Consider the following 23,088-nt stretch of genomic DNA (forward strand, 5'->3'; position numbering starts at 1 on the left):
TTGAGAAACTTGAACTAGAGAATATAACGTTGTAAACAAATAATCAACTTTCATTGATCCACTTGCTTGTACACGTATTTTCAGTCTATATGAAAATGTGTGAGAGTGACTTGGGAGGCACAAGAAGAGAGAAGAGCATCAGAACTCTTTGTGAACTTTGCAGAGTCACTTTATTGCACCATATTTCACTTTGCTGGCCCCGTTTTATAGTGTTCACTACCACCAGAAGTTATTCTCCCTTTAGAAAGTCCAGTAATTCTGTCCTCTCATTCTCCTCACACTCTCCGTCTCCCCCCCGGACATATTAATACAGCAATCAGCTCTCAGCAGCTCGGCTGGAGTGGTTGAGGACACATGAAGTTACTGAGAATACAATAGTAGAAGTACTGCCTCTACTTCTTGTTAATCACCGTTATTTTTGGTAAAAAATGACCAATCATCCTCTTTACTGGCACTTTCCTCTGAAGCCTTTGCTAAGCTAACATCAAGCTAACAGCTAGAACTGTTTTAAGTGACGCTACATTGATTGCGTTACTATGAGCCGCTAGAAGGGTGGCGGCGTTTCTGGGTGACAACTTCTACAAAAGAGGAAGCTACAAAAACGAAAATGGCAGACACGCCGCCGATGAAGCGGGGTGGAAACGAGCGGGAATTCAGGGGCTGGCAAGCTTCCCTGAACCTAACGGGGGTCGGGGGGCTTCGGGGGGCTTCGGGTGGCGGGACGACCTTGATTCTGGAAAACTCCTTATGCCTTTTAAAGTGTGTGTGTGTGTGTGTGTGTGTGTGTGCGTGCGCGCTTCCACATCTGTTCACAAACATGGCAGCCAGACAGAAAAACATGACAAACAGTCGCCGTGTGACGAGTGCTTCCTGTTCGGGCGACTGAGGGAGAAGGATGAGTGTGTGTGTTGGGGGTTTCGTCATAGGGTTAGGTGATGGAGTGTGCAAGGTGACGAAGGAGGGGGGGGTGTAGTGATGGAGTGCAGGAGGGAGGGAGGGAGAGAGGGGGGGTGATGAGTGTGTGCTCACAGTGTAAGTGACACCTCTCCTCCTCAGACAGATTGTCTCTCTCTCGCTGTAATAGGGAACCCCGTTAAAGAACCTTCTCCCTCCGTCTACTCACCTAACCCCCCCCCCCCCCCCCCCAACACGATTCATCTTGTTTATTTATCTTTTCTGCAGAGATACCCCCCCCCCTCCCCCCACCTCCAAATTGCCTACATTTCGACGTCTTCAATTCGCCCCGTTTTCTCTGCATAATCTTTAATCAATCTTCTAAAAGTGCTGATTTTCAGTTAAGCAGTTTACTCTGGTTTACAGCTCAGAGAAAGGAGCCGCGTGGAGACGGAGAAATGAAAAAAAAAGGAAAAAAAGCAAGATCAGAAAGGAAAAAGGAGCGAGCGAGCGAGAGGATATCAATATTCCCGCCGCCGCTGGGATCCTCAGACTGATTTTTTTTCTTTTTTGTTTTTTCTTCCCCGTTTGAATCTTGACAGCGAATATTCTGCAAAGCCAGGGAGCCTATTTATCCTCTGTCCAACATGGCTCTCTGTGCCAATCACTCTGAGAGGATTCAAATGCACACTTAATTTCAGGACACACGTGTACCGACGGAGGATCTGAGGACACGCCGGCTCAAAAGAACCACTTGTACTCGCACACGACGCCCACGCACAAACGCCTCAAACAGGTATTTTCGAAACCGAAAAACGTGTTGCATTTCTGAAATGTAATGATCAGCGGACAGCGGGTGTTTGAGATTACTCTGCCCCTCGCTTACAATCGTCTGGGCAAAAAGAAACCCAATCAAAGTCTATCTCCTCCCTTCAGAAGCGAGACCGCTGTGCAATCACACGGACACCTCCAGACAAATACCGCTTCATAACTTGTCCGTAGCCAAACAGTCTCCGAGCCTTTATCCCAAATGAAATCTCCACCTGTGAAGATGCAAGGGATACAAAAAGATTTTTTTTTTTTTTAAAAGCTTCTCGTGGCCAGGTATGTGTCTCCATGGAGATGGTCTCCATGGCGATGGAGACGATGTTGGAAACAAGGGCATTTAAAACAACTGTGTGGTTCTGTTTTCTCGACGTAGGAAAACAGCTTTTGCTCGTGGCGACTGTTGTTCAGAGTCCGTCCTGTGTTTGTCCAGCTTCCACTCCCACAATGTTTCACCAGGTCTGAAACTTCTCCCACAAACATGTACGACAAAACACACACGCACTACCTGCCAGGTACACACCAACACAGCTCCAAGCGGGACGCCAACACTGCAGAACAATGCTGGAGCTGGATAACAAAAAGTGTTAAACACACACATCCCATGTAGCTCAACGGTCACATCCGTCTGTGTGGAGATAGCGGCGCTAATCTTACAGCACTCCTACGACGTCAACGGCAAACATCCAACTCCCCCCCCCCCCTCCCGAGCTAGATTTCTTCTAGTCTTCCAACATCAACACCAAGCGATATCAAACCCGACATCCAAACATGTAGTTTGCTTCATTGTCGGGAGCTTTCGAGAAGCCCTTTCAAGTCCGCGAGCGTCGGGGGGAAAATCTCATCGGCGATGCTCTAACATCCCCACCTCATGAATGTCTTTTACCGACTTCACACAAAACCCACCATCTAAGCTCCTTCCGCCCACAACAACCTTCAAAGTACCCCGTCAACACTGCACCCGCCGCGTGGCGTCGCCGCCGTAGAACCATCGACTCCTGATCAACTCTCAGCTGATTTTAAGACCAATTCTCAAGCTCCTTCTGCGAGCTGCTGGTGTTGTCCATCATTCTTCCATCGCTCTGTTTTTGACACGTCATTCATCAGTTATTATTCAGTGTGAGAAATAACCGTCACATTTGCATAATTTCCTGCCTCTGAAATGGGTCTTATTTCACATCAAGTGCATACTGTACATAGTGCCGACTTCAGCCCAGATTTTTCTACTCCAATATTTTTTTTTTGTGAGCTCCAGGAATAAAAAATCCCCCGATCAGAGGAAAAAAAATCCCCATTGGATCAGAGCTTGAGCATGTGTGAGCCGTCCGGAGACACGAGCCGAGAGGCTTGCCGGCGCACCTCGGACGGATTTTTAGATATCTGGCATGCCGAATGTCTGAACCTGACAGGGAAGCTGAAAGCACAAAGATGGAAGGGGAAACCTGTAACCAAAGTTAGCACCAAAGTTAGGGACGTAGTAAAGACGACCGGAAAGTTATGTATAAATCATGTGCTTTGAAACCTTGTTCATACTTCTGCTGTTGTTTTTAACGCCTCACCCCCCCAGGCGGTCGACTACGAGAGCCGGAGCTCCTACTCCTTCTCGGTGGAGGTCCTCAACCCCATAGTGGACCCTCGCTTCTTGCGTCGAGGCCCCTTCAAGGACCGGGCCTCCATCAGAGTAGCGGTGCTGGACGCAGACGAGCCTCCGAGGTTCTCCCGAGCCCGATACCACATGGACGTGTCGGAAAACTGCCCGCCTGCCTGCACCGTGGGCCGGGTCAGCGCCGTAGACCCCGATACTGGTCTCACCAATAACATCAGGTACAGGAACAGGCCTCTGTCCTCATAGTATACATCCATTACTTTATGATACAAATGATAATTGCTAAAGTTAGCTGGACAGCTAGCTTGATTAATCATGAGATTTTTGTTACCATTTGATGGAGCCAAGCTACCTGTTGCCAGCCTTTGTGCTAAGCTAAGCTAAGTGGCTGCTGGCTGTAGCTTCATATTGAGCAAACAGACATTAAAGTGGTATCAATCTTCTCATCTAACTCCAAGAAACTCCAAGAAACACAAGTAAAGTATTCTTCAAATAATCAACACAATCCTTAGCTTTCACTTCTAAATGGAAAATCAAGCTCACAAGGTTGCTGCGAGTTGTAATTCTTCGTTTGTTGAATGTAAATTGGGGAGGATTTTTTGTTTTGTTTTTTAAATATTGATTGTTTGCAGCGAAGGGTTTGTAGTTTGTTTGATTTGAAGCTCTTGAACTAATAAGCAAGGAGACACGAGCTGAAGAGCTAACGAATACATGCCGACCAAAAGCCCACTTAGCGTTCCCTCGAGCCGAAGGTCTCCACAGAAGTTTTCCAATCTCGCTCGCTCGTGTTTGCCCCGGGTTTTGTCTGGGAGGCGAGCGATTCGCCCGTTACAACCACAGAAAGCCGTGTCCCAATTAGCACCAGCGAAAAAGTGCTAAGAGTGAGTGTGTGGGCAGGAATGATAGTCGGTATATTCATAGAGATATTTAGATAATCTTCAAAAGAGCTCCTATCAGCGGCGATAATCTCCCCATATTAATTCTTTTTGGCCTTTGAATGCAGACTTCCTTATCGCCACCTCACACACTTGCCCCCGTGTGCTTCTGTCACTCTGCACCCCGCCGCCATCTCGCCTTGCTTCTTCCCTTCACTCACTCTTTCTGTATTTCCCCCTCCTCCCTACCCTGCTTCCTCTTCTCCAGGTTCTCCATCGACCCTCAGTCGGACCCGGAGGCTCTGTTCCGCATCACCCCCGACACCGGCCTCATCACCACAGCCATGGAGCTGGACCGGGAACGCGACCACTGGCACAACATCACGGTCATCGCCACCCAGAGAGGTCAGAGGTCACCCTTTGTAAACCAAGGTGTTTTTTTTGGGGGGGGGGGGGTTAACTACCTGCGCCCACTGATGAGCATGCGAAGGCGTAAGAGGTTTAAGGAAGTGTAAACTGTAAACGGTGCGGTATCTGAAAAGCTCAGTAGCCGGCGCGTGTGATGCAGTTCACTAAGCGGCTTAGTGCTCAAATCACCGAGCCGTGAGGGGGTCGGTCGGTTGGCGCCGCAAATTGTTTGTTACAGCTTGCCCCGAGGATCAATTGATCTATACCGCGCGAGTTATCTGATGCCGCGATAGATCTGCTCTCATAAGGATTCAACTGGAAACGGAGAATTAAAAGCAAAAAACAGAATCGAACACCACCGGTGCTTCGCGAGCGGTAAACACCTTCCTGATTCCAAGCAACGAATCTCACACCGAGGCAAGTCACGGGGTCGTATTTCAATCTGGGGGGGAAAAAGACGCCACGGGTGGATAAAAATGCAGATGAAGGGACGATCGAGAGGTCCATTTAGTCGGCTGTTCTGCAGCTTTCGACCGTGAAAAGGTTGTTTTCCCGGCTGCTGTTTCCAAGGATAAGAACGAACGTTGCAACAAATGAATAAATCAAGAAGTGTTGCTGTTGACCCTGTCGAAGCACATGAATCGGTAACACCCTATAAGCCGTGTGGAGATCCCCCTGGAGAGCCATAGTCGTGGCCTTGACAGTGACAGGGGGGGAGTAGAGAGCAGCGACGGCATGAGAAGCAAAACGCATAATGTGGTTCGGTTTAAAGGGAAAAAGGAGGCTGGCAATAATGTGTGTTTTTGTTATTGTCTACAAATGCCATGAAAAGACCAGAACTAACAATGCGTAGGTGCATCTCCCCGAGACTTTTTTCCCATTTCCCTAATCTGCTAGTGGCACTCGTTCCCGAGCCCATTGTTTTTAAATGGCCAAATAATCTCTTAAAGCTAGGAAATGTATTTTTTTTTGGGGGCGAATATTGCCCAACACAACAGAAAAGAGTTTGCATTTGCTGGGGAGTATTTTCTACTGCGGATTAACACACATGTGGGGACAGTAGGTGGATGTGGGACGACTCAAAATCCACTTCAGTGTCCAGGTTCACAATATGGAAAGTATGGAGCTCTTTGGCAGAGCGCCATAAGATATATCAAACTTTTAAACCTCTGCTACACTTGTTAGCAGAGGTGCAGACCAGAGTCACATATTTGATGAGTTTAGACTTGTCAAAGTTCATGAAGGACTTAGAATTGAACACCAAAGACTAGGGGTGAGTATTGGCAAGAACCTCACGATACGATACGTATCACGATACTTTGGATACGATACGTATCACGATATCACGATATTGCGATTTAAATAAGGATGAAAACACAAGTACCTGTATATGTACATCAGATGATATTGATCAGAAGACAAATTGAGTTAAAACTATTTAATTAAAAACAGCCTCTCCATTTTATTAATTCCCATGAAATTCACTGGAATAAATATTGAAAACAAAATGAAAAAGGATAAAGTACTGTATGCACAACACGTCTAAACATTAATCTTTTTGTTTTTTAAAAAAAATCAATGGAGTTGAAAAATCAATATTGTATTGGGCGGCAAAGTATCGCGATATATTGCCGTATCGATATTTTACCCACCCCTACCTATGACGTATGATTTGACTTGGACTTGAGCCTTATGACATGAAAATACTTCAACCAAGCACAAGTTCTGTTTGGTGAATATTATTGGATGTTACATTTGATTATTGGGCCTGTAAAGGAGATTTTCTTTCATATTGATTATCAGTATGCGTTCTCTCTGGTGATTTTGGAGATGTGAATCCCACTGATTCATGGTCTTGGGTCTTGATCATAAAAACCCTTTAGATTGTCGGATGAAACTCCGGATCTGTAGGCGATCCGTCGTACCACAAATCAATCACCTCCCTTCATTTCCTGCAAGCTAACGCTTTTTGTTCCCAGTAAGTCGACACTTAAATCCACTCTGTTAGAAGCGACCTGACAGGATCCAATCAAGTGGCGGGAGATCACCGTGAAGAACTAACTTCATGTCACCGAGCGCCAGCTGGCAGCAGAGCTGACATGTGACTTGAATGATTTGGTCCCATGTCTACTCCGTAGTCCATTTATTCCTGATTTTTCATCAGACGTGGTAAAAAAATAGACACTTCTTTTCGCTCTGTAAAGGATGACTGTTGACTTGGGGTGGAAATGTGTGAAAATATTTCAGCTTTTCAAACTTATGCATCACATTTTCTACCAGTAATAAAATGTATTCTCTTTTAATGCCAAACATCTTTCCTTAAAGAGGACCGTACGCTCCTTTTCTGGTGCATGCTTGAAAACACTGCCCCTCCCTCCCAAAAAACCCAGATCTGCTCCACTCCGACTAGCTTTGATTGAGCCTTTCTAGATAAACTACAAAGGCTGGGCAGATATTTCACAAATGCGTCAGTGACATCACCACTTTACAGATGGAGAGACGGCCTTGACACTCTGGAGACCTTTTACAAGCACAGAAACAGGAACAGGAAGAATGCATAATAGCATAATTGGTCCTCTTTAATGAATCTGTTTTTGTGCCTTGACCAAACCGAAGCGTAACCGTCCTTGCAGCAGATTAGAAAACCATCATATGGTTTACAAACGGTGTCTTTAGGGGTGCCAGATCAACAAACGCTCATACACGTGTGCGTCGCAAAGGTCTTTTCCTTTTTAATTCTGGATGACATTCTTCTAGATTAACGCCAGCCTCCTAAATCCTGGCCAAATTCTTCTTCTTCTCTCGAAAAGTCAATCAAACCAGTGGGTGTTAAAGTGAAAGTGTTGCTGGAGAATGCCGCCCAGTGGGTGCAAAGAGAGGAGGTTGTTGTTTTCCTGCTGAGCCTCACTCCGGATGAAGATAATCTTTACTTAAAATCTACTCTGGGGGGTTTTCTTGTGGCAGCGGTACGACTTTGAAGGCAGCATGGAGGGAATTGCCTGTCTTGAATAATGAGCTCTATCTAATAAACTGTCGGAGGCTTTGTTGACATAGACCACAGTAGGAGCCCTGCCTCGGCCACGGGCAGACCCGCTGGCCCCGTCGGCGCTACAGCGAGAGCTCATTTTCAGTTTTCAGCGGCGAGGAAGTGGTCGCTGTCGCCCGTGACACGGTGTAACCGCGCTGGGAGCGTGCATGTGCATGTGCATGTGGTTTTTATTTACAGAGTGGTCCGCCGTGTTGCAGGGTCAACTGCTTAGATGAATGAAGATGGCTCTGGCGAGCCTGGATTTGTGTCCCTAACCCCTCGGAAGAAAAGCTGTGAATGTGACGGTGAATGTTCAGCTGAGAGATGTTTGACGTTTCACGGCCGGGAGGACTTCATGTCTCCAGTGTTTGCACGTATCCGAGTGGATGGGGGGGTCAGGCAATCCGTTTAACTGCATGCCTCTCTCTGTTTCCCTTAGAAATACACTAACATTTCCAAAGGATGGAACAGTTTGATGTGGAACAATGTGTCGTACCTCAGCTGGGAGCCTGTGAGCTGTGATACAAGCCAAATTAAACCAAATGTGCGACTGTATATTTCACAAATTGAGTTTCTGGACAAAGACTGAAAAGCTTGACCTCACTTCTGAGGACGATTGAACGGATTTAATGGAGTTTAAACATGGCACCTCTATGTGCACACACTGCTGTTTATTGGATTTGGGTTTATTCATTTTTTTACGTCTGTCTGCAGGAATCTCAGAGCGCCGCATTGTAAGCTGCCCGTTTCTGATTCGCTCTTTTTCCAGACAATCCTGGCCAGGTGTCCAGAGTCCTGGTCGCAGTGGAGACGCTAGACCTGAATGACAATGCACCCGAGCTGGACCGCCACTACACGACGGCCATGTGTGACTCATCCACCATCGGGCAGGTCAGTATGTGTTCAAGCGACCTTCCGATGTCTCACTGAGGTGGCATTGTTCTCTTCCAAAATGGGTAAAAAAAAATCATTTGAATAGCTTCTTTAAACTTCTGCTGAAACACGAAGGTGAAAATTGGTGCAGACTATTCGTCCTTTTCCACTGCAAGAACAGGACAAAGCTTCTCCGCAGTCCAAATATGGTCACTTCCCTTTGCTGGTTGCAATAAACTTTACATTTTCTCACATGAATACATTTTATTTATTGACTTATTGTCTGTTATGGTGGTGGTTTGTTCTGTGTTTTTGTCCTTGAAATCTGAAACGTTACATTGTCGTTCTCTCTCAGACACGAGATCCTTCTATCTGCTGATAAATGCTGTTATTGAATGCATTAAGTCAAGTTTTCATTCACCAACTTTATTTGGTTGATTTAAATAAACACTCCAGACAGAGTGCAGATGTACTTAAGCAGGCCAACAATGGGACAATGCAGAACATAACAGCTGAAATTAAATAAACGTTCAATAAAGTTCAGCAAATTTGTTTAACCTTAATTGTTTTTTATCAGATTTTTTTTTTAAGAAAAGAGGAAAAATAACACTTTAAATACACCAGCCATTAAAAAATCAATATCAGTCGACTTTTAGTCTTCGTCAAGAAGGCAAATCAATACATTTTCAAGTCCTACCTTTTGTGGGTTTGATTTGTAAGTTCACCACTGTCATCAAGGCCGAAGTATCTCAACTATCGGATTGATCGTCTTGAAGTTTTGTACAGACATTCGTGCTCCCCAGAGGATGAACTGCGCTAACTTTGCGGATCCCTTTTCTTCTCAGCGTTTCCTAGATCTAATACCCTAAAAACTAGGGGTGGGAATCACTCACGATACGATAATATCACAATATTTTCCCCACGATAACGATGATATCACGATACTGCGATACACGATATAGTGCAAGAAATCATCTACGATATGCATCACGATATCTGTGTATCTGTAGGAGGAAAAAATACCAGTATGAAAGGCAAAAGCAGGAATCAATGAATGAATGAATGAATTATACTGTGATTATTCACTGAATTGTGGTGTCAGTTTAACAGAATTTCTAAAATATGTTATAATTTCGATAACGTATCGCAGATACTTCGTATCACGATATCGATATTCCGATATATTGTCCAAGGACTACTAAAAACCTTGTAATGTTGCCATCAGCCTTACTTAACCGCTAATCCTCGCATGCTAGCGTGCTAATATGCTAACATGCTAAAGAAAGACAGTGAATGAGGTGGAACATTATACCAGCTGAACATCCTCTTGCGACCACGCACGATCAAATAATTCCAACGCGGCCAATCTGTGAACGCACACGGTGCCGTCTCCTGTAAAGAGACACTTCAAAGCTGCTTCCACTCAAATAGGAAGGCACATTATACGAAGCCACGTCTATTTAAATAAAAGGCGTATATAGAATTCAGTAGCGCTCAGCTGTATCTATTCAGACGTAACGCCGCAGCGTACCTGTTCACCGCCGAGGCAGGTGGATCCTCTGCCAGGCCCGTTATCGGGACGCGGCAGCTATTCAGAGATCGTAATTAAAGTGGAGTCTGCTCTCCCTCACTTCCTTCCAACGCGTCTCGCTTTTATTTGCTCTTCTATTTCTCTGCATCACGGTGTTCTGACTTGATTCTATCTCAATTATAGAAATCATCATCTCCATGCTCCTCAGTCTCTCCCTGGGAGCCGTCCTCTCTCTCCCTGCTCCTCCTCCTCCTCCTCCGTCGTCAGCATGCCGGCATCGTCGCCCATAATTCGGCTTCTCGGCCCATCTGTTGTTTTTTTTTCTTCTTCTTTTTTTTTCTCGCTGGTGTTTTCTCATCGCTCCGCTCCGCGCCTTTGTTGTTTCTCGCCATTAAATCTGTGGTTCTGTGGCGGGCGACGTTGATTTGTTTATTCCTGTGATGTTCATGTTTGCGTTTGAGTCGTGTGAGCGAGAAAGAGAGATTATGAATCGCCGGATGTGTTGGGGGTTGTGTCTCTCTCTCTCTCCCTGCATGACAAGTCATTAGCCAGAAAACTCGTTTGAATATTCACGCCCGGCGACTGATAACACAATGTGACTGTACATAACAAATGTTCTCCAGGCCCGGAGACCGACTCCACGATCCCCTTCAGCGCTCGCTTCGGCTAACCAGCTACTCGAAAGCGTTTTCAGTGAGAGGACATCTTGCATAATGATGATCTGGAGGTTTTGTGTGGTTTTTTTTCATTAATAAATAAAGCACGGTGTAGATTTCTCTTTTTTACCACTTTTCTTTTTCCCCCCTCTAAGATGAATTTGGTTAAGAAGGCCACCGTGGGCTCGCCGCTCGCAGACGCTTTTACCCGATTGAAAGCGACGCCGCGTCTGTATTTGTGATTTATTGGGTGCGAGTATCAGACGCAAGTTTCGTCTCTCGACTAATTGTTTGGCTTGTTTTGATTCCTGCTGACGTCGGCTAATGGTTTGTAGCTAAAAGCACTCTCTGTAACTGTTTCTGCCATTACCTTCAACACACACACACAAACACACACACACACACACACACACACACACACACACACACACACACTCACAGCCAATCTCCTCTGCTCTCTCTATCTCTGGCTTTCAGGTGGTGCAGGTGTTGCGGGCGATTGATAGAGATGAGGGAGGGAATGACAGCACGGTGTATTTCAGCATCCCTCCGGAGTCCAGCGCTGCCCTCAACTTCAGCGTCAGGGACAGCGGTGGTAGGCACTCAATCTCCTCCTCTCTCTGTATATCTCTTAATTCCTCCTCCTTCTTTTTTTTGTTCCCTTGGCAGACACACACTGTGTTTTCTCCTACTTCGTTAAGGCTCTTAATCCCACATTTTCATTCCGTCTTTTCTCTTTCCATCTCCCTCTTTTCCCCCTCTATTCTCTCTTCCCGTTCCCCTCCTCCTCCTCCCCTCCAGCTCTCTGCCTCCCCCCCATCCCCTGTTTCTGTCTCTGCCTCCCCCCTTCCCCTTTTTCTGTCTCTGCCTCTCTCTTCCACCATCCATCTCCCAACTCCGGTGGCCCCATTGTTTTGCTTTGTTACGCTCCCCGTCTTTTATCCGTCCCTCTTGTTTGCATTCCCCATATCCTCTACATCCATCTTCTCCTTCCCCTCAGCCACATATTCTTCACTGTGTCCAAAGAAAAAGCTTTTTGAAGAAATCAGAGCTGCTTCATTCAATTCACTTCAGCTCAATTGAATTTGGCTACTTAGTATTTGTTCTCTGTCTGCGTCTTTGGCCCGTTTTTCCTGCACGAATACGCACATCTGCTGCATATACATTTACATTTAAGGCATTTAGCAGAATATACAGAACGAATACAGCACAAACACGTAATCACACACTTTCATGCTAATTCAAGGAAGATTTTATGATAATATGCATTGAATCCTTGAGGTTAATGATTATTTTAGGGGGAATAAAACTATCTAAATAAATTTAAAGTTTCTGCATTCACCAACAAACAAATCCCAACAAAAGTGTACCACGCTGCATTTCACATTCACACTCACATTTTGTTTTTTCAGTACATAAAGACAAAATCATTTGCCCACAATTATGGCCCAAAGGATTTTGCTTGTAAACAAAACGCAGGAACGTTTGCAGTGGGTGTTTCGCAGCAAAACACATTGTTTGTATCCTTGAGGCCAAACAAACATCCTGAATTAAACATAAAACATTTGCCGAGCCGAAGTATTTTGAAACCTGCTCCTTTTACTGTGCAGCATCTCCCTGATTACATCAGCTAGCATCTCCCTTTCACCTCTCGCTGTTTCGCTTTGATACATTACTGACCTGTCAACCAGGGAAATAGCATTAAACCGGGGGAGCTCACATGCAACATACAGCGTTACTGGGAGGAAAACGTGTCTAAAGGTGGTTCAATTGATTTCCTGTGTCATGCTTGTGATCGTCAGTTGTCTTTCAAGCTGTAAGAAGTCGATTTGTCCCATTTATTGTATTAACTTACATATATATACATATTTAGATTTTTTTGGGGCCGCACAAGAAGAAAAAAAAACACAATATTGACACATAAACCTAAAGAACTGCTATGGTGAACGTTTTGGTAGCATATTTACACACCAGAGAAGACAGAGAGCAACATTTATCAGAAGTCAGGTCTCCGACGCACATCATCTATCCACTCTTGTAGCTTTGTTTTGGTCTCCACCAACTTCCGAGGTGAAGATTTGGCTGCAGCTAAATGCTACAGGTGCCATCGTTCTGATTCAGAAAAAACACAACATCTGTGTAACGAACAGAAGCACGTGGCTAATTACAGTAAATCAACGTCATCGGAGTGGTTGCGATACGTTTTTCCTGCCATGCTAAGACGTGACCCGCCTTACTCATGCCTAAGCCGACCAACGAAGGCAACGATTAGGTTAAGAAGAGCCGGAGAAGTGCAGCTCAAGCCAAGCAAAGACTAGTCTGGAAGGTCCAATGACGTCATGCTGCATGATTATGAGCTATGTGCTGTGGGGTGTCTGTATTTTGGTCATTTGTTTGCAAGATAACGGGGCTGTTAGACAAATGGACTCTCCGATATTTGGGTTGTCGGACAAATGGGCAGTCTCTTCACCAGCTGGTTGCAAACTCAGGTTGTAAACAGTGATTTAATGAGAGCTTTTTCTTCTTCTTTTTACCGAAAACAAGGCTGATTGACAGTTAACTTACCCATGGTAGAGGGCCATAAAACCAAAATAGCTAGCTGAAATATGCTCCACATAAGTACGCCATAGAGATGAGGAAGCAGTGTGGATTCTACTATAGTCGTTTGACCCATTGAAAAAGGGACAGTTCACCTCAAAGTCAAAAATACAGCTTTTTCCTCTTTAGTGCTATCCATCAGTCTGGGTTGTTTTGGTGTGAGTTGCCTAGCTTTGGAGATGTCGGCCTCCTCTCCAAGATAACGGGTCTCGATGGCACTGGAGTCGGACCTGTAGCTGAAAGCAAAGAGGAGATGAAACCGCTCACAACAAGGTCTTTGGAAAGTCTTCAGAAACCGGGTCATTATTTCTGGAAAAGAGACGATGGCGTTGAGATTTTCAAATGTATTTTTTGGGAACCACAAGCCGACAGCCAGGATGTGTCCATGTGTATTCCGACCCGCTCCGGTTAGACGGAGGATCTGGAGGAAAAACACGCCGACATGTGGAATCAAAGGCGTTTGATGTGTCATCCGATCGTAGAACAGAGCAGTTCACTCGGACGGCTCGACAAAGGCACGCAGCAGCGTTGGCTTTGTTAAAGGACGCTAATGATTCAACGTGTGATTTTGAATGGGAGAAGATTGTTTTTCATAATTGAGTGGTGTTTGCACGGCTTTCCCACTGATTAAATATTTTCCACGCTATGTTTGTGTGCGCGCTCTTGTCTGTGGCCTTGTTTCTTTGTAGTCTTTTACAGTGAATTATAGAAGAAATATTTTCTCGCTCGTTGACGCTTCGCAGCTCTTTTGCCCCAAAGTAAGAGTCAGAGCAGAAGAGATCAGAGCTCCTGTGTTGTTGCAGCTCCGTCCTTCGAAATTGTTACATGCGAGGGTTTATTGATGAAATCTCATGAAATATTTAAACTTTTGATGTATTCCACGTGTGAGACCGTGCGTCCCTTATCCCATTGTGGCATAAATCAATCAGCTATTGATCGGGGCTACAAAGATGAGCACAGTGATGTACTTCAATCATTCCACCGCTGTGTCCTCCTGCTGCCACACAGCACCGTTAATAAATGGGAAATTGCGGCGTGCAGTTAACGGCGGACGGGTTTCTCTCTTCCCCTCAGGCCCGACGGCGAGCCTGGTGCTGCTGTCCCAGATCCAGCCGCTGTCCCGCTCCGCCTCCTCCACCCTGACGCTCCACGTGCCGCTGGTCCTGAGGGACGGCACGTCGGGGCTCACCAGCACCGGGACGGTCACCGTGTCCGTCTGCCCCTGCCTGAGAGGAGGCGCTCGGGCCGGGGAGAAGGAGAAGGACAAACAGACGGAGGGCGACTGGGACTGGGAGAGAGAGGCGGTGTGTCTCCCTCAGCAGTCCACGCTGCCGTCCCCCGGGCTCAGCACTGCCGCCCTGCTGGCCATCCTGGCTTGTGTCGCGACGCTGCTGGGTGAGTACGGCTGCATTCAGACTGTCTTCTATAGCAGTGTGTACTGGTTTGGCTGAAATAGCATGTAGGATACAGGAAATCTGCAGTGTGCCAAAAATATCACACAGATTTGGAATCAAATCTCCAGCATGAATCAAACCATTCTACCTCGGCTATGTATCCCACAATGCAGAGCGCTAGAACTGGAAATAATGGGCAAAACCAGCAATTAGCCTGTTGTTTCTTTGTTTTTACCATTTTCACATTTTATCTCAACACTAAAGTCACATTTTTTGAAGTGAGATTCCAAATACAGGGTCGCTATGAAGTTGGAAGAATTTGCAAATGTCTTGTCTTTTTAAAGCACAGTAAAATAATAAATACAGGTTAAAATCATACATTAAAAGCAGTTCTGAATGTAATCATTGCACCTGGTCAAAAGTGATGACTGATGCATTTAAATAGGAATAAACAGAGGATTGTGTCTGAAAACGAAATATGACAACGTTATGGGCGACAGTGTAACATTTTGAGAGTTGCTCCACAACTGGTAGGTTGGCAAGCTAGCGCCTTCAGCCATCCAGCGAGTCAGCCGGTCCGCTGTGAGCCCCGTTGACGGATGGTTTGTTCAAATATCACAACACTTTATAAAAAGAGAGCAATATGTGGTTATCAGCCTTTGTAGAGTGGAAATGCTGGCGGACCGCACTCACAGAGCGGCGAGAGAGAGATCATCTTTGAGACATTGTCGGCCTTTGAACGTTAGTTTTGAACTGATCCACTCTTCAATATTTATAGAATTTCCACTGTTTTTTTGTTGCTGTAACTGAAGGGAAGAATATTTCCCACGTTGATGCCTTATTTCCCCATGAGCTGTTGGAATGAATTGTTTGAGGGGGAGGATGCTACCTGCCAATGTCTTATAAAGTAAACTAACATTTCTCAATAACTTTTTCAATAATACTTCACTGGTGGTAGGAGATGTTTTTTTTGTCCAGCGCTTTAAGAGTTCATGGGTTAAAGTCCGCCTCAGCGTACTGCAAAATCAATCAATTCAACAGTTTTATAATGTTACTGACAAATATTGTACACAATGTTCGGGGGTACTATGTAGGAGGTTTATAATACAGCCATGGAGTTTAATATATGTAGATACATACCGATGAAGTCCAACTTCACCACAAGACAATAACAACTGTGAAAATAAATATATTAAGCACAATTTATTTATTTTGGCCCTGAAAAAAACCCCTCACTGTACTTCTATGGAATCTACATGGTGGTTTTACGACAGCACTTAGCATTATTTATGAAGCTATATCATTAAGATGTGCTTCCTATAACAGTTTAATGCTAATCTACAAATAAAAAAGATGAGTAAATAGTGTTTTGGGCTGTTTACCCTCCACTTCATCCCTGGGTGTTTAATCTGCATATAAAAATAACGGAGGCAGCAGCGTAAATATTTCTCCTAGTCACAGCTGCTGAATAGCGGGGTTTACTTTTCCACGCCATTTTGGTCCGTTTACCTCCTCTGGCAAGGTCGCGCACTAATCACTGCTAAAATAACAATCCTGAGTGATTATCTGAGCCCTGCGGGGTTTTGGGGGTTTTTGACGGCGGCATAATAAAACGACCACTGCCGCCTTTTGCAGAAAGTCTCAAATGCTCAATTGGATAAAGCCGTAGGTGCTGAGGAGGCTTTGGCTCTCGGCCAGCATCATTGTCATTTCTATTCAGTCCGCTGGATCACTACTCATGCCTTGTTGATGGGCGCATTATCATTCTGGAAGAGGCCGGTTCAATCAAGACGGGGAACGCAACACGGCGTGAAGGTGAGCACGCCGAGTGGCGGTGAGAACTCTGCTAAGTAACAAGGGCATGAACGCAACTTCAGAGGCTTTCGCCTTCAGAGTTTGTGCCAGGACAATTTAGTCTTCCTTGTCTATTCGAGGTTCGTGCTAATCCTGATCAGTATAACTGGGCCCCGACTCCACAAAATTGCCAAATGGCCTTACAGACGGCTCCATCAGGATCCCATCTGGTTTATTAGAAAGGGGCTTGGCATACATGAGGAGGAGCCGTGTGCTAACCGCTCTCTGGGCTCCGTCGGAGAGGGAAATACATGTTCGTCTAGCATGAAGGTGATCCCTCAAATTGCTGCGAGAGATTAGAGATTTCCCACTCCTGTCAGGAATCATTGGATTAGTTTCAGGGAAAATCAAATAACGGCAAGCTCCGACACCTTTTAACCACCGCATGTATGCACGTACTGCAAGAAATATAAGCATGTTTTTCCTCCACATTCTGTTACAGTTAATTGATTTATTTATAGTTTATTTGAAATGGACAGATACACATGGACAACCTCCAAACGGCTATTGGATGCCGGTGTGGCCGTGTTCATAGCGGATGCCTGTTTGCTCATCCCTGGAAAGGCTTTGATGAAACGAAGAGACGAGCACAGTGAGAGAGAATAAAAAAGGCAAACTGAATACCGAGAGATGCAATAAAGCACACATTAAAAGCTCTCTTTAAAGTGAAGTGTGCGGCAAAGTTAAATGGATCAGTTAGCGAGTTCCAGGACTTTGTTCCTTTCACAGATAAAATGTTTTTTGCAGAAGCGAGAAACCACTTGAAGCCGCTGCGCTAACGCTCTGTAATCTATTGATGTATTTGCACAAAGGCGGAGGAGTCTATTCAAACATTTAAACGCACGCTAACAGTGAAAATAAAGTTTGCACAGCGTTCTAAAAGGGGAGATATGGCCTACTTAGCATTGGCATTCACATATGTGTAATACAACTGGATTTATATAGCATGTTTCTTAAAGGTAAAGATATAAAAACAAAACAAATAACAATAAAACATCAATTTGATAAAATACATAGAGTGGTCGACTAGAAATGTATCAAAAATCCATTGTTGGAAAGGAACTTAAAAGTCATGTTTGCCTTTATACATACATTTATATATTCCCTGTATGAATTTTATATGAATAAAATGTTTCCGCCACTTTATGCATGATGAATTTTTGAGTTTAACAAAAAGAAAATCATCAAATAGCATTGGGTTTTGTTTTAATCGCAGGTAGCCGTGTCGGAAGGATCTTCCGTAGCTCGGTTCTTTGCCCACAGGGTCAAATAGCTCCCCTGCTTTAGGAATGTGGAATAAGATTTGTGGGGTCTTGGGAGAATAAAGCGTCCATTTGCCTGACTGGAGCTCAAAGTCAATTACACAGTGGAGGCATGTCGCCTGCTGATATGATATAGCAGCCCTCTAACCCAAGGCCTCTTCTCTATTTGTTTTGCCTCACCTCTTTGTCTGCCTGAATATTTCTCCCTTCCACTTCCTCCTTCTCTTTTTATTTCCCCGGTGACCCTTGCCCCCCTTTCCCCCCAACCCTTGTTAATCATCCCCTTTTTCCAATTTCTCTTCGTATGCCTCAATAACCTTTATTCCCTCCGCCGCCCCTCTGCAGCCGTGAGTGCCCTGTCGCTGTCGCTGCGCCGCCAGAAGCGCGACTCGCTGTCGCCGCTGGAGGAGGACGACGTGCGCGAGAACATCATCACGTACGACGACGAGGGCGGCGGCGAGGCCGACACGGCCGCCTTCGACATCGCCGCGCTGCAGAGCGCGCCGCACAGCTCGCGCTCACGCGGCTACCGCACGCTGGACAGCAGGAACGTGTGAGTGTCAGGAGTGTGCACGTGTCACATGCACTCATATAGAAGTGTTGTTTTAATCACGCTGGCTTCTCATTACACGTTAAAAGGAAGTTGGGAGGAAACAGATTTACCCCCCCCTTCAGAGTAAAAGCTTTTATCCCGGTCCAGCACTTAATTGATCCACTTAAGTAAACGATCGAGCCGTAACTCCCAGATTATAATCAGTCACCGATCAAAAACGCCAGACGGAAGGCTATCAAGCTCCGCCGTCCTCGGAGACCACTTTGTTGTGCTCATTTTTTGTTAAAGCTGGTTTCTGCTCCGCCACATCAGAGAGCAGTTTGCACCCACTTTGATGCCTCTGCGAGACATTGTTATTGCCTTTGGACTAATAATTAGCTCCGCCGAACTCAGGCGAGCCATATGGGGAGGCCATAAACAAGTACAAAGGCGTCAATTTCAGTTTATCGAAAATAGCTTCCCGCAATTCATGAAGGTGCACCCGACATGAAAAAAAAAACATTTAAATCTAATGCAATCCATTGCAATATCCTCGCAATAGCATTACCTTTGTAATGTTCTTAGTGTTTTATTCTTCTTGGCTCTGTTTCTTGGCTCTGTTGTCACGGAGAAGCAGGGGGTTCAACTTTAGGGCAACTTTGAAGCTGTAGCAAGTTAGCAACAGTTGTCGTGAGTTTTTGTGAAGTCTGAGAAAGTAACGCTAATGATGTTGTCTTGTTTTGGGTTCACTGACCACAATGTTCAACAGAACCCCGACACAAATGTTTGTATTTGGTCTTCACACTAGAGGCTCATAGGCAAGATATCTTGAATTCTAACTAAATCACTGGAGTCTGCTGTTAATTTGTATATATTATTTTAGATATTTTTTTCAGGTTACGATAGCATGTGTTCGTAAGTTTGAATTAGCCAAACAACCTATGTAAACAATACAACTGCAATTCTGTAACTGTAACTAAAGTCAGCTAATGAAGCTTATAATAATACTGATATGCTAATATGCTAATGCAATACCCATTAAGCGTGTAAGTTTGCTAACTATGCTAATGTTGTTAGCAATCTGCCGTTAGCTGATCAATGATAACATTGATTAACATATTCTTTCCCCCTTGTTGTAATGTTAATGTTAGTTTGATAATGACATTAGCATAGCTAGCTAACATTAGCAAACTGGCATGAGCTGAAATGCTAACATGAAATATCATATTTTTTCCCTTGTTGTTATAGTAACTTTAGTTTGCTAATGACATTAGCATAGCTAGCTAATGTTAGCAAAGTCAAAAATGGCACCTGACTGATGATAATATAGCTAACTGGATGTCCTGCTTCGTGTCTCACAGACGTTACGCCCATCAAAACCAGGAGAAAGCCCGCACTTATAGCTGGGCTCAGAACCCGGGCGTGGAACACAACTACTCCGGACCGGGAGGACCTCTTTACGGTCGCCTGTGTTACAGCAGCCACACGTTGCCCGTCCTCCGCCGTGCTCCGGGTGGAGTGTTCGAACCAGGCCTGGCAGAGATGGGGTACCGCTTTCCCGGAGGCCAGCCGGACCACTCTCTGGTCATCCAGAACCAAGGGGCCATGGTGGGACCGATGGAGTCCGGGGCCGTGTACATAGCACCCACGGACCTCAGCGGGGGAAGCCGTACGGGGAGTCGTGCGGGAAGCCGGGACGGGACCGCGCCCCAAAGCGCCGTCAGCACGTCGGACGGAGGGACGCCGAGGACCAGCGACAGCCAGGAGAGAGGAGGGGGGACGGGAACGGCGAGCAACTGCACAGAGGGGAGTGGCGAGGACAAAGGGAACCACATCCAAGACGTGGACTGGGTAAGGATCACGAGTTCATTAGCTCATCTAATTGACTCATTCTGGCTTCGACAGGAAGCTCCAATGTTAAAAAGTAAAAAAATATATATTTTGCACCCTAAATTCAAGGAGTTATGTTATTTTAGCCCTTGGTCTAGTCTAACCGGTCTTCAGAGATGCCAGTCGGAAAATTTCAATTGTTATTGTTCACATGGCAATATCCAAGTAGGATGTTATGATCGATTTTTGTATTATATATCGACGCAGATGTGCGTGTTTGGCATAAAGTTGGCATGTGAACGGATTCTTCACTGCGTCACAGTTTAACAGGCGGACGGATGTTTCAGGAAAGGGTGATGGACGTTGAATAATGAATTAAAATGGAATAAACTATCTGATTAATGATAGATGGGCTGCATTGGAGAAAGCATTAAAGTTGAATGAATTTCATTATTAAATTAAATCTATAAACGAGAAAGTGAGAAACAAATTAAGCAAATATAGAATGCTAATGATAATGGTGTGAAACTGGCATGTGAGTGGAGCGTGTTCTGAAACATGGATGGATGGATGGATGGATGTTTTAGGAAGGAGAAAAGGTGATTGACGAATTGAATAATGAATTCAAATTTAATTAATTACTTAACTAATGATAGATGGCTGCATTGGTGAAAGCATTAAAGTTGAATAAGTGACTTAATTATTGAATTGAATAAGCAAACGGGAAGCGAGAAAGTAATTAAGGTATTTTTCATCTCTGAACGGTAGCAAAAAAAAAAACTGTCCAGCACAATGCTGGAGGAAAAACAATGATTCAGAGATATCAGCACATTTATGTCCTGCTGTTCATTATCTTTTCTATGTTTAGTTTTATTTATTAGCCCATGGAAAGGCTGTCTGTACCTTCCTTTATTTAATTTTCAAACATTTTATCTCTCGATCACTTCCCTCTCCATCTCCCTCTCACAGTGCAGTGTTAGCTCATTCTAGTGTTCAATTAATATCTATGGCTTCTTCCAATCTTCCTCTCTGTTCTGCTCAATGTCTGTCTCTCCGTCGCCTCATCATTATTATTTTTTATCATCATGCTTTTGGGGCACTTTATCTTCACACCCATCTTTTTTTTTTGCTTTTGTTCCGCCTCTCATTAAATCCCCACGTTGTGTCGCCACGACCAAACCCCTAACAGTACCGCACCCTCCCCCTGCCCCGAACTGAAACCACTCGTGCTCGCCTACGTTCCCTCCAGGTGCAGTCGGAGACGTTACCCAGGGAGCATCACCTCGTCATGACCCGCTCCGGCTCCACGATGGGCAACGGTCACGGCGCGGGAGGCTGGGCGTGCGACTCGGCCACCCTCCCCATGGCGGCTCGCAGGGCCTCCCGCGGGGGCTCCTCCCCGAAACGCAACGGCTCTGGTCAGGCTGAATCTGACTCCAACGGGGGAGGAGGTGGGGGAGGGGGGAGCGGGAATGGAAACGGGGGCAACTCCGCAGATGGACATCCTGCCAGTGGACGCAACTACGCCACTGTCCTGCAGGGGGAGATGTCTGGACAGAGGGACTACCCCGGCACCCTGGGGAAAGGAGGACTCGAGATGGGGAGCAACTTTGTGGTGGCGAGGCCCGACAGGGAGGGCGGAGGGATATCGTCCGTCTACCCAGAAGCAGCTGGCTTTATTGGGGACTGGCGTGATCGGATGGGTTTGGGGGGGTATGTTTTAGGCAGGAGGGATATGACCCCCCAGCTTTTTCCCTTCCCGGGGCAGCATCGGGGAGCGTACGGCGGAGTGATGGGCTTCGGGGCCGGCTGGGTTCCTGGAATGGAGGCTGTGAGAGGAATTCCGGGGCACGGGGGTCCCTCCCTTGCACTGAGGGTGGGCGAGTTCCTGCGTCTGCGTCTCGCCCAGGTCACCTTTGACCCGTCGCAGCCGCCGTACGACTCCGTGCAGGTGTACGGCCTCGAGGGCACAGGGTCGCGGGCCGGATCCCTCAGCTCCCTGGAGAGCGAGGGGGAGAAGGATGCCGACAAGGAGGAGTGGGGGGCCGGCCTGGAAGAGTGGGGTTCCCAGTTCCAGAAATTAGCTCAGCTCTTCAAAGACAGGGAGAAAGAGAGGGAAGAGAAGGACGACGATGACGCGGGCGACAAACGGGAGAACGACGCGAAAGACGAGCTCGAGAAGTCTGAGAAGAAAGAGGGAGGGGAGCCGGCTGGGGAAGAGGGGAAAGACTGAGGATGATAAAAATGAAACAAATAGGGGCAAAGGGGGTAAGAGGGAATAGGAGGATGATGAAAAGGCAACCAGAGCTAGAATAATGTGAAGAGAAGTTAAAGGAGAGAAAGATGAAGAGGCAAAGTAATAAAAAGAGACAGAGAAAAATGAGCCTGGGGAGGGAGGAGAGTGCGGGGGCAGGGGAGGGAGTGATTGATGTAATTTAAAGCAATAAGTGTTGAGACGCTGATACGGTTGAGCACAGATACTGAGACAATGCAGACGCTGCTTCTGCTCAGGGCAGCAACAATTTGTTAAACGCTTTTGGACAAAGAAAAACAACCCAAACATCCAAGACTCGATTTAATTCAACCTCGCACGTATGGAATGAGAAACAGCAGGAAACGAGAAGAAAGACGTTTTTCCCGCCCTGTGTGTGTGTGTGTGTGTGTGTGTGTGTGTGTGTGTGTGTGTGTGTGTGTGTCGATCTGCTCTTTTTTTTGTTCGTGTGTGTGTTTGTGGGAATACAGGATGTGCGGGCGGGAGCACATAAACGCACTTGTACATGTGGGTGCATATCCGTGTGCATATTTAAAGACGGAGTAATGGTGGCGGGGAGGATTCATGAAGCACCCAGAGACAATTTAAAGATGAGACGGAAGCCGCAACATTAGTTTTCGGTGCAGCGTTAACATTTACGAAGGAAGTTC

At 45.8% G+C, this 23,088-nt stretch overlaps 1 protein-coding gene across 1 annotated transcript in view; it reads left to right on the forward strand.

Annotated features, from left to right (window-relative positions):
* The window catches only part of cdh24b (cadherin 24, type 2b), a gene marked incomplete at its 3' end in the record, with an annotated part of 80,271 nt that extends 57,872 nt beyond the window's left edge, over window positions 1-22,399 (forward strand). The window contains exons 6-13 of the mRNA XM_084006927.1: window positions 3,287-3,543; window positions 4,469-4,605; window positions 8,406-8,527; window positions 11,174-11,291; window positions 14,369-14,689; window positions 18,150-18,357; window positions 19,698-20,187; window positions 21,416-22,399. Coding sequence (XP_083863053.1) covers window positions 3,287-3,543; window positions 4,469-4,605; window positions 8,406-8,527; window positions 11,174-11,291; window positions 14,369-14,689; window positions 18,150-18,357; window positions 19,698-20,187; window positions 21,416-22,399 — 2,637 coding nt within the window. The remainder of the gene's footprint in view (window positions 1-3,286; window positions 3,544-4,468; window positions 4,606-8,405; window positions 8,528-11,173; window positions 11,292-14,368; window positions 14,690-18,149; window positions 18,358-19,697; window positions 20,188-21,415) is intronic.
* Window positions 22,400-23,088: the final 689 nt, after the last annotated feature.

Source organism: Eutrigla gurnardus (genome assembly GCF_963514095.1).
Source record: "Eutrigla gurnardus genome assembly, chromosome: 4".
In the NCBI taxonomy this organism is placed as follows: Eukaryota; Metazoa; Chordata; class Actinopteri; order Perciformes; family Triglidae; genus Eutrigla; species Eutrigla gurnardus.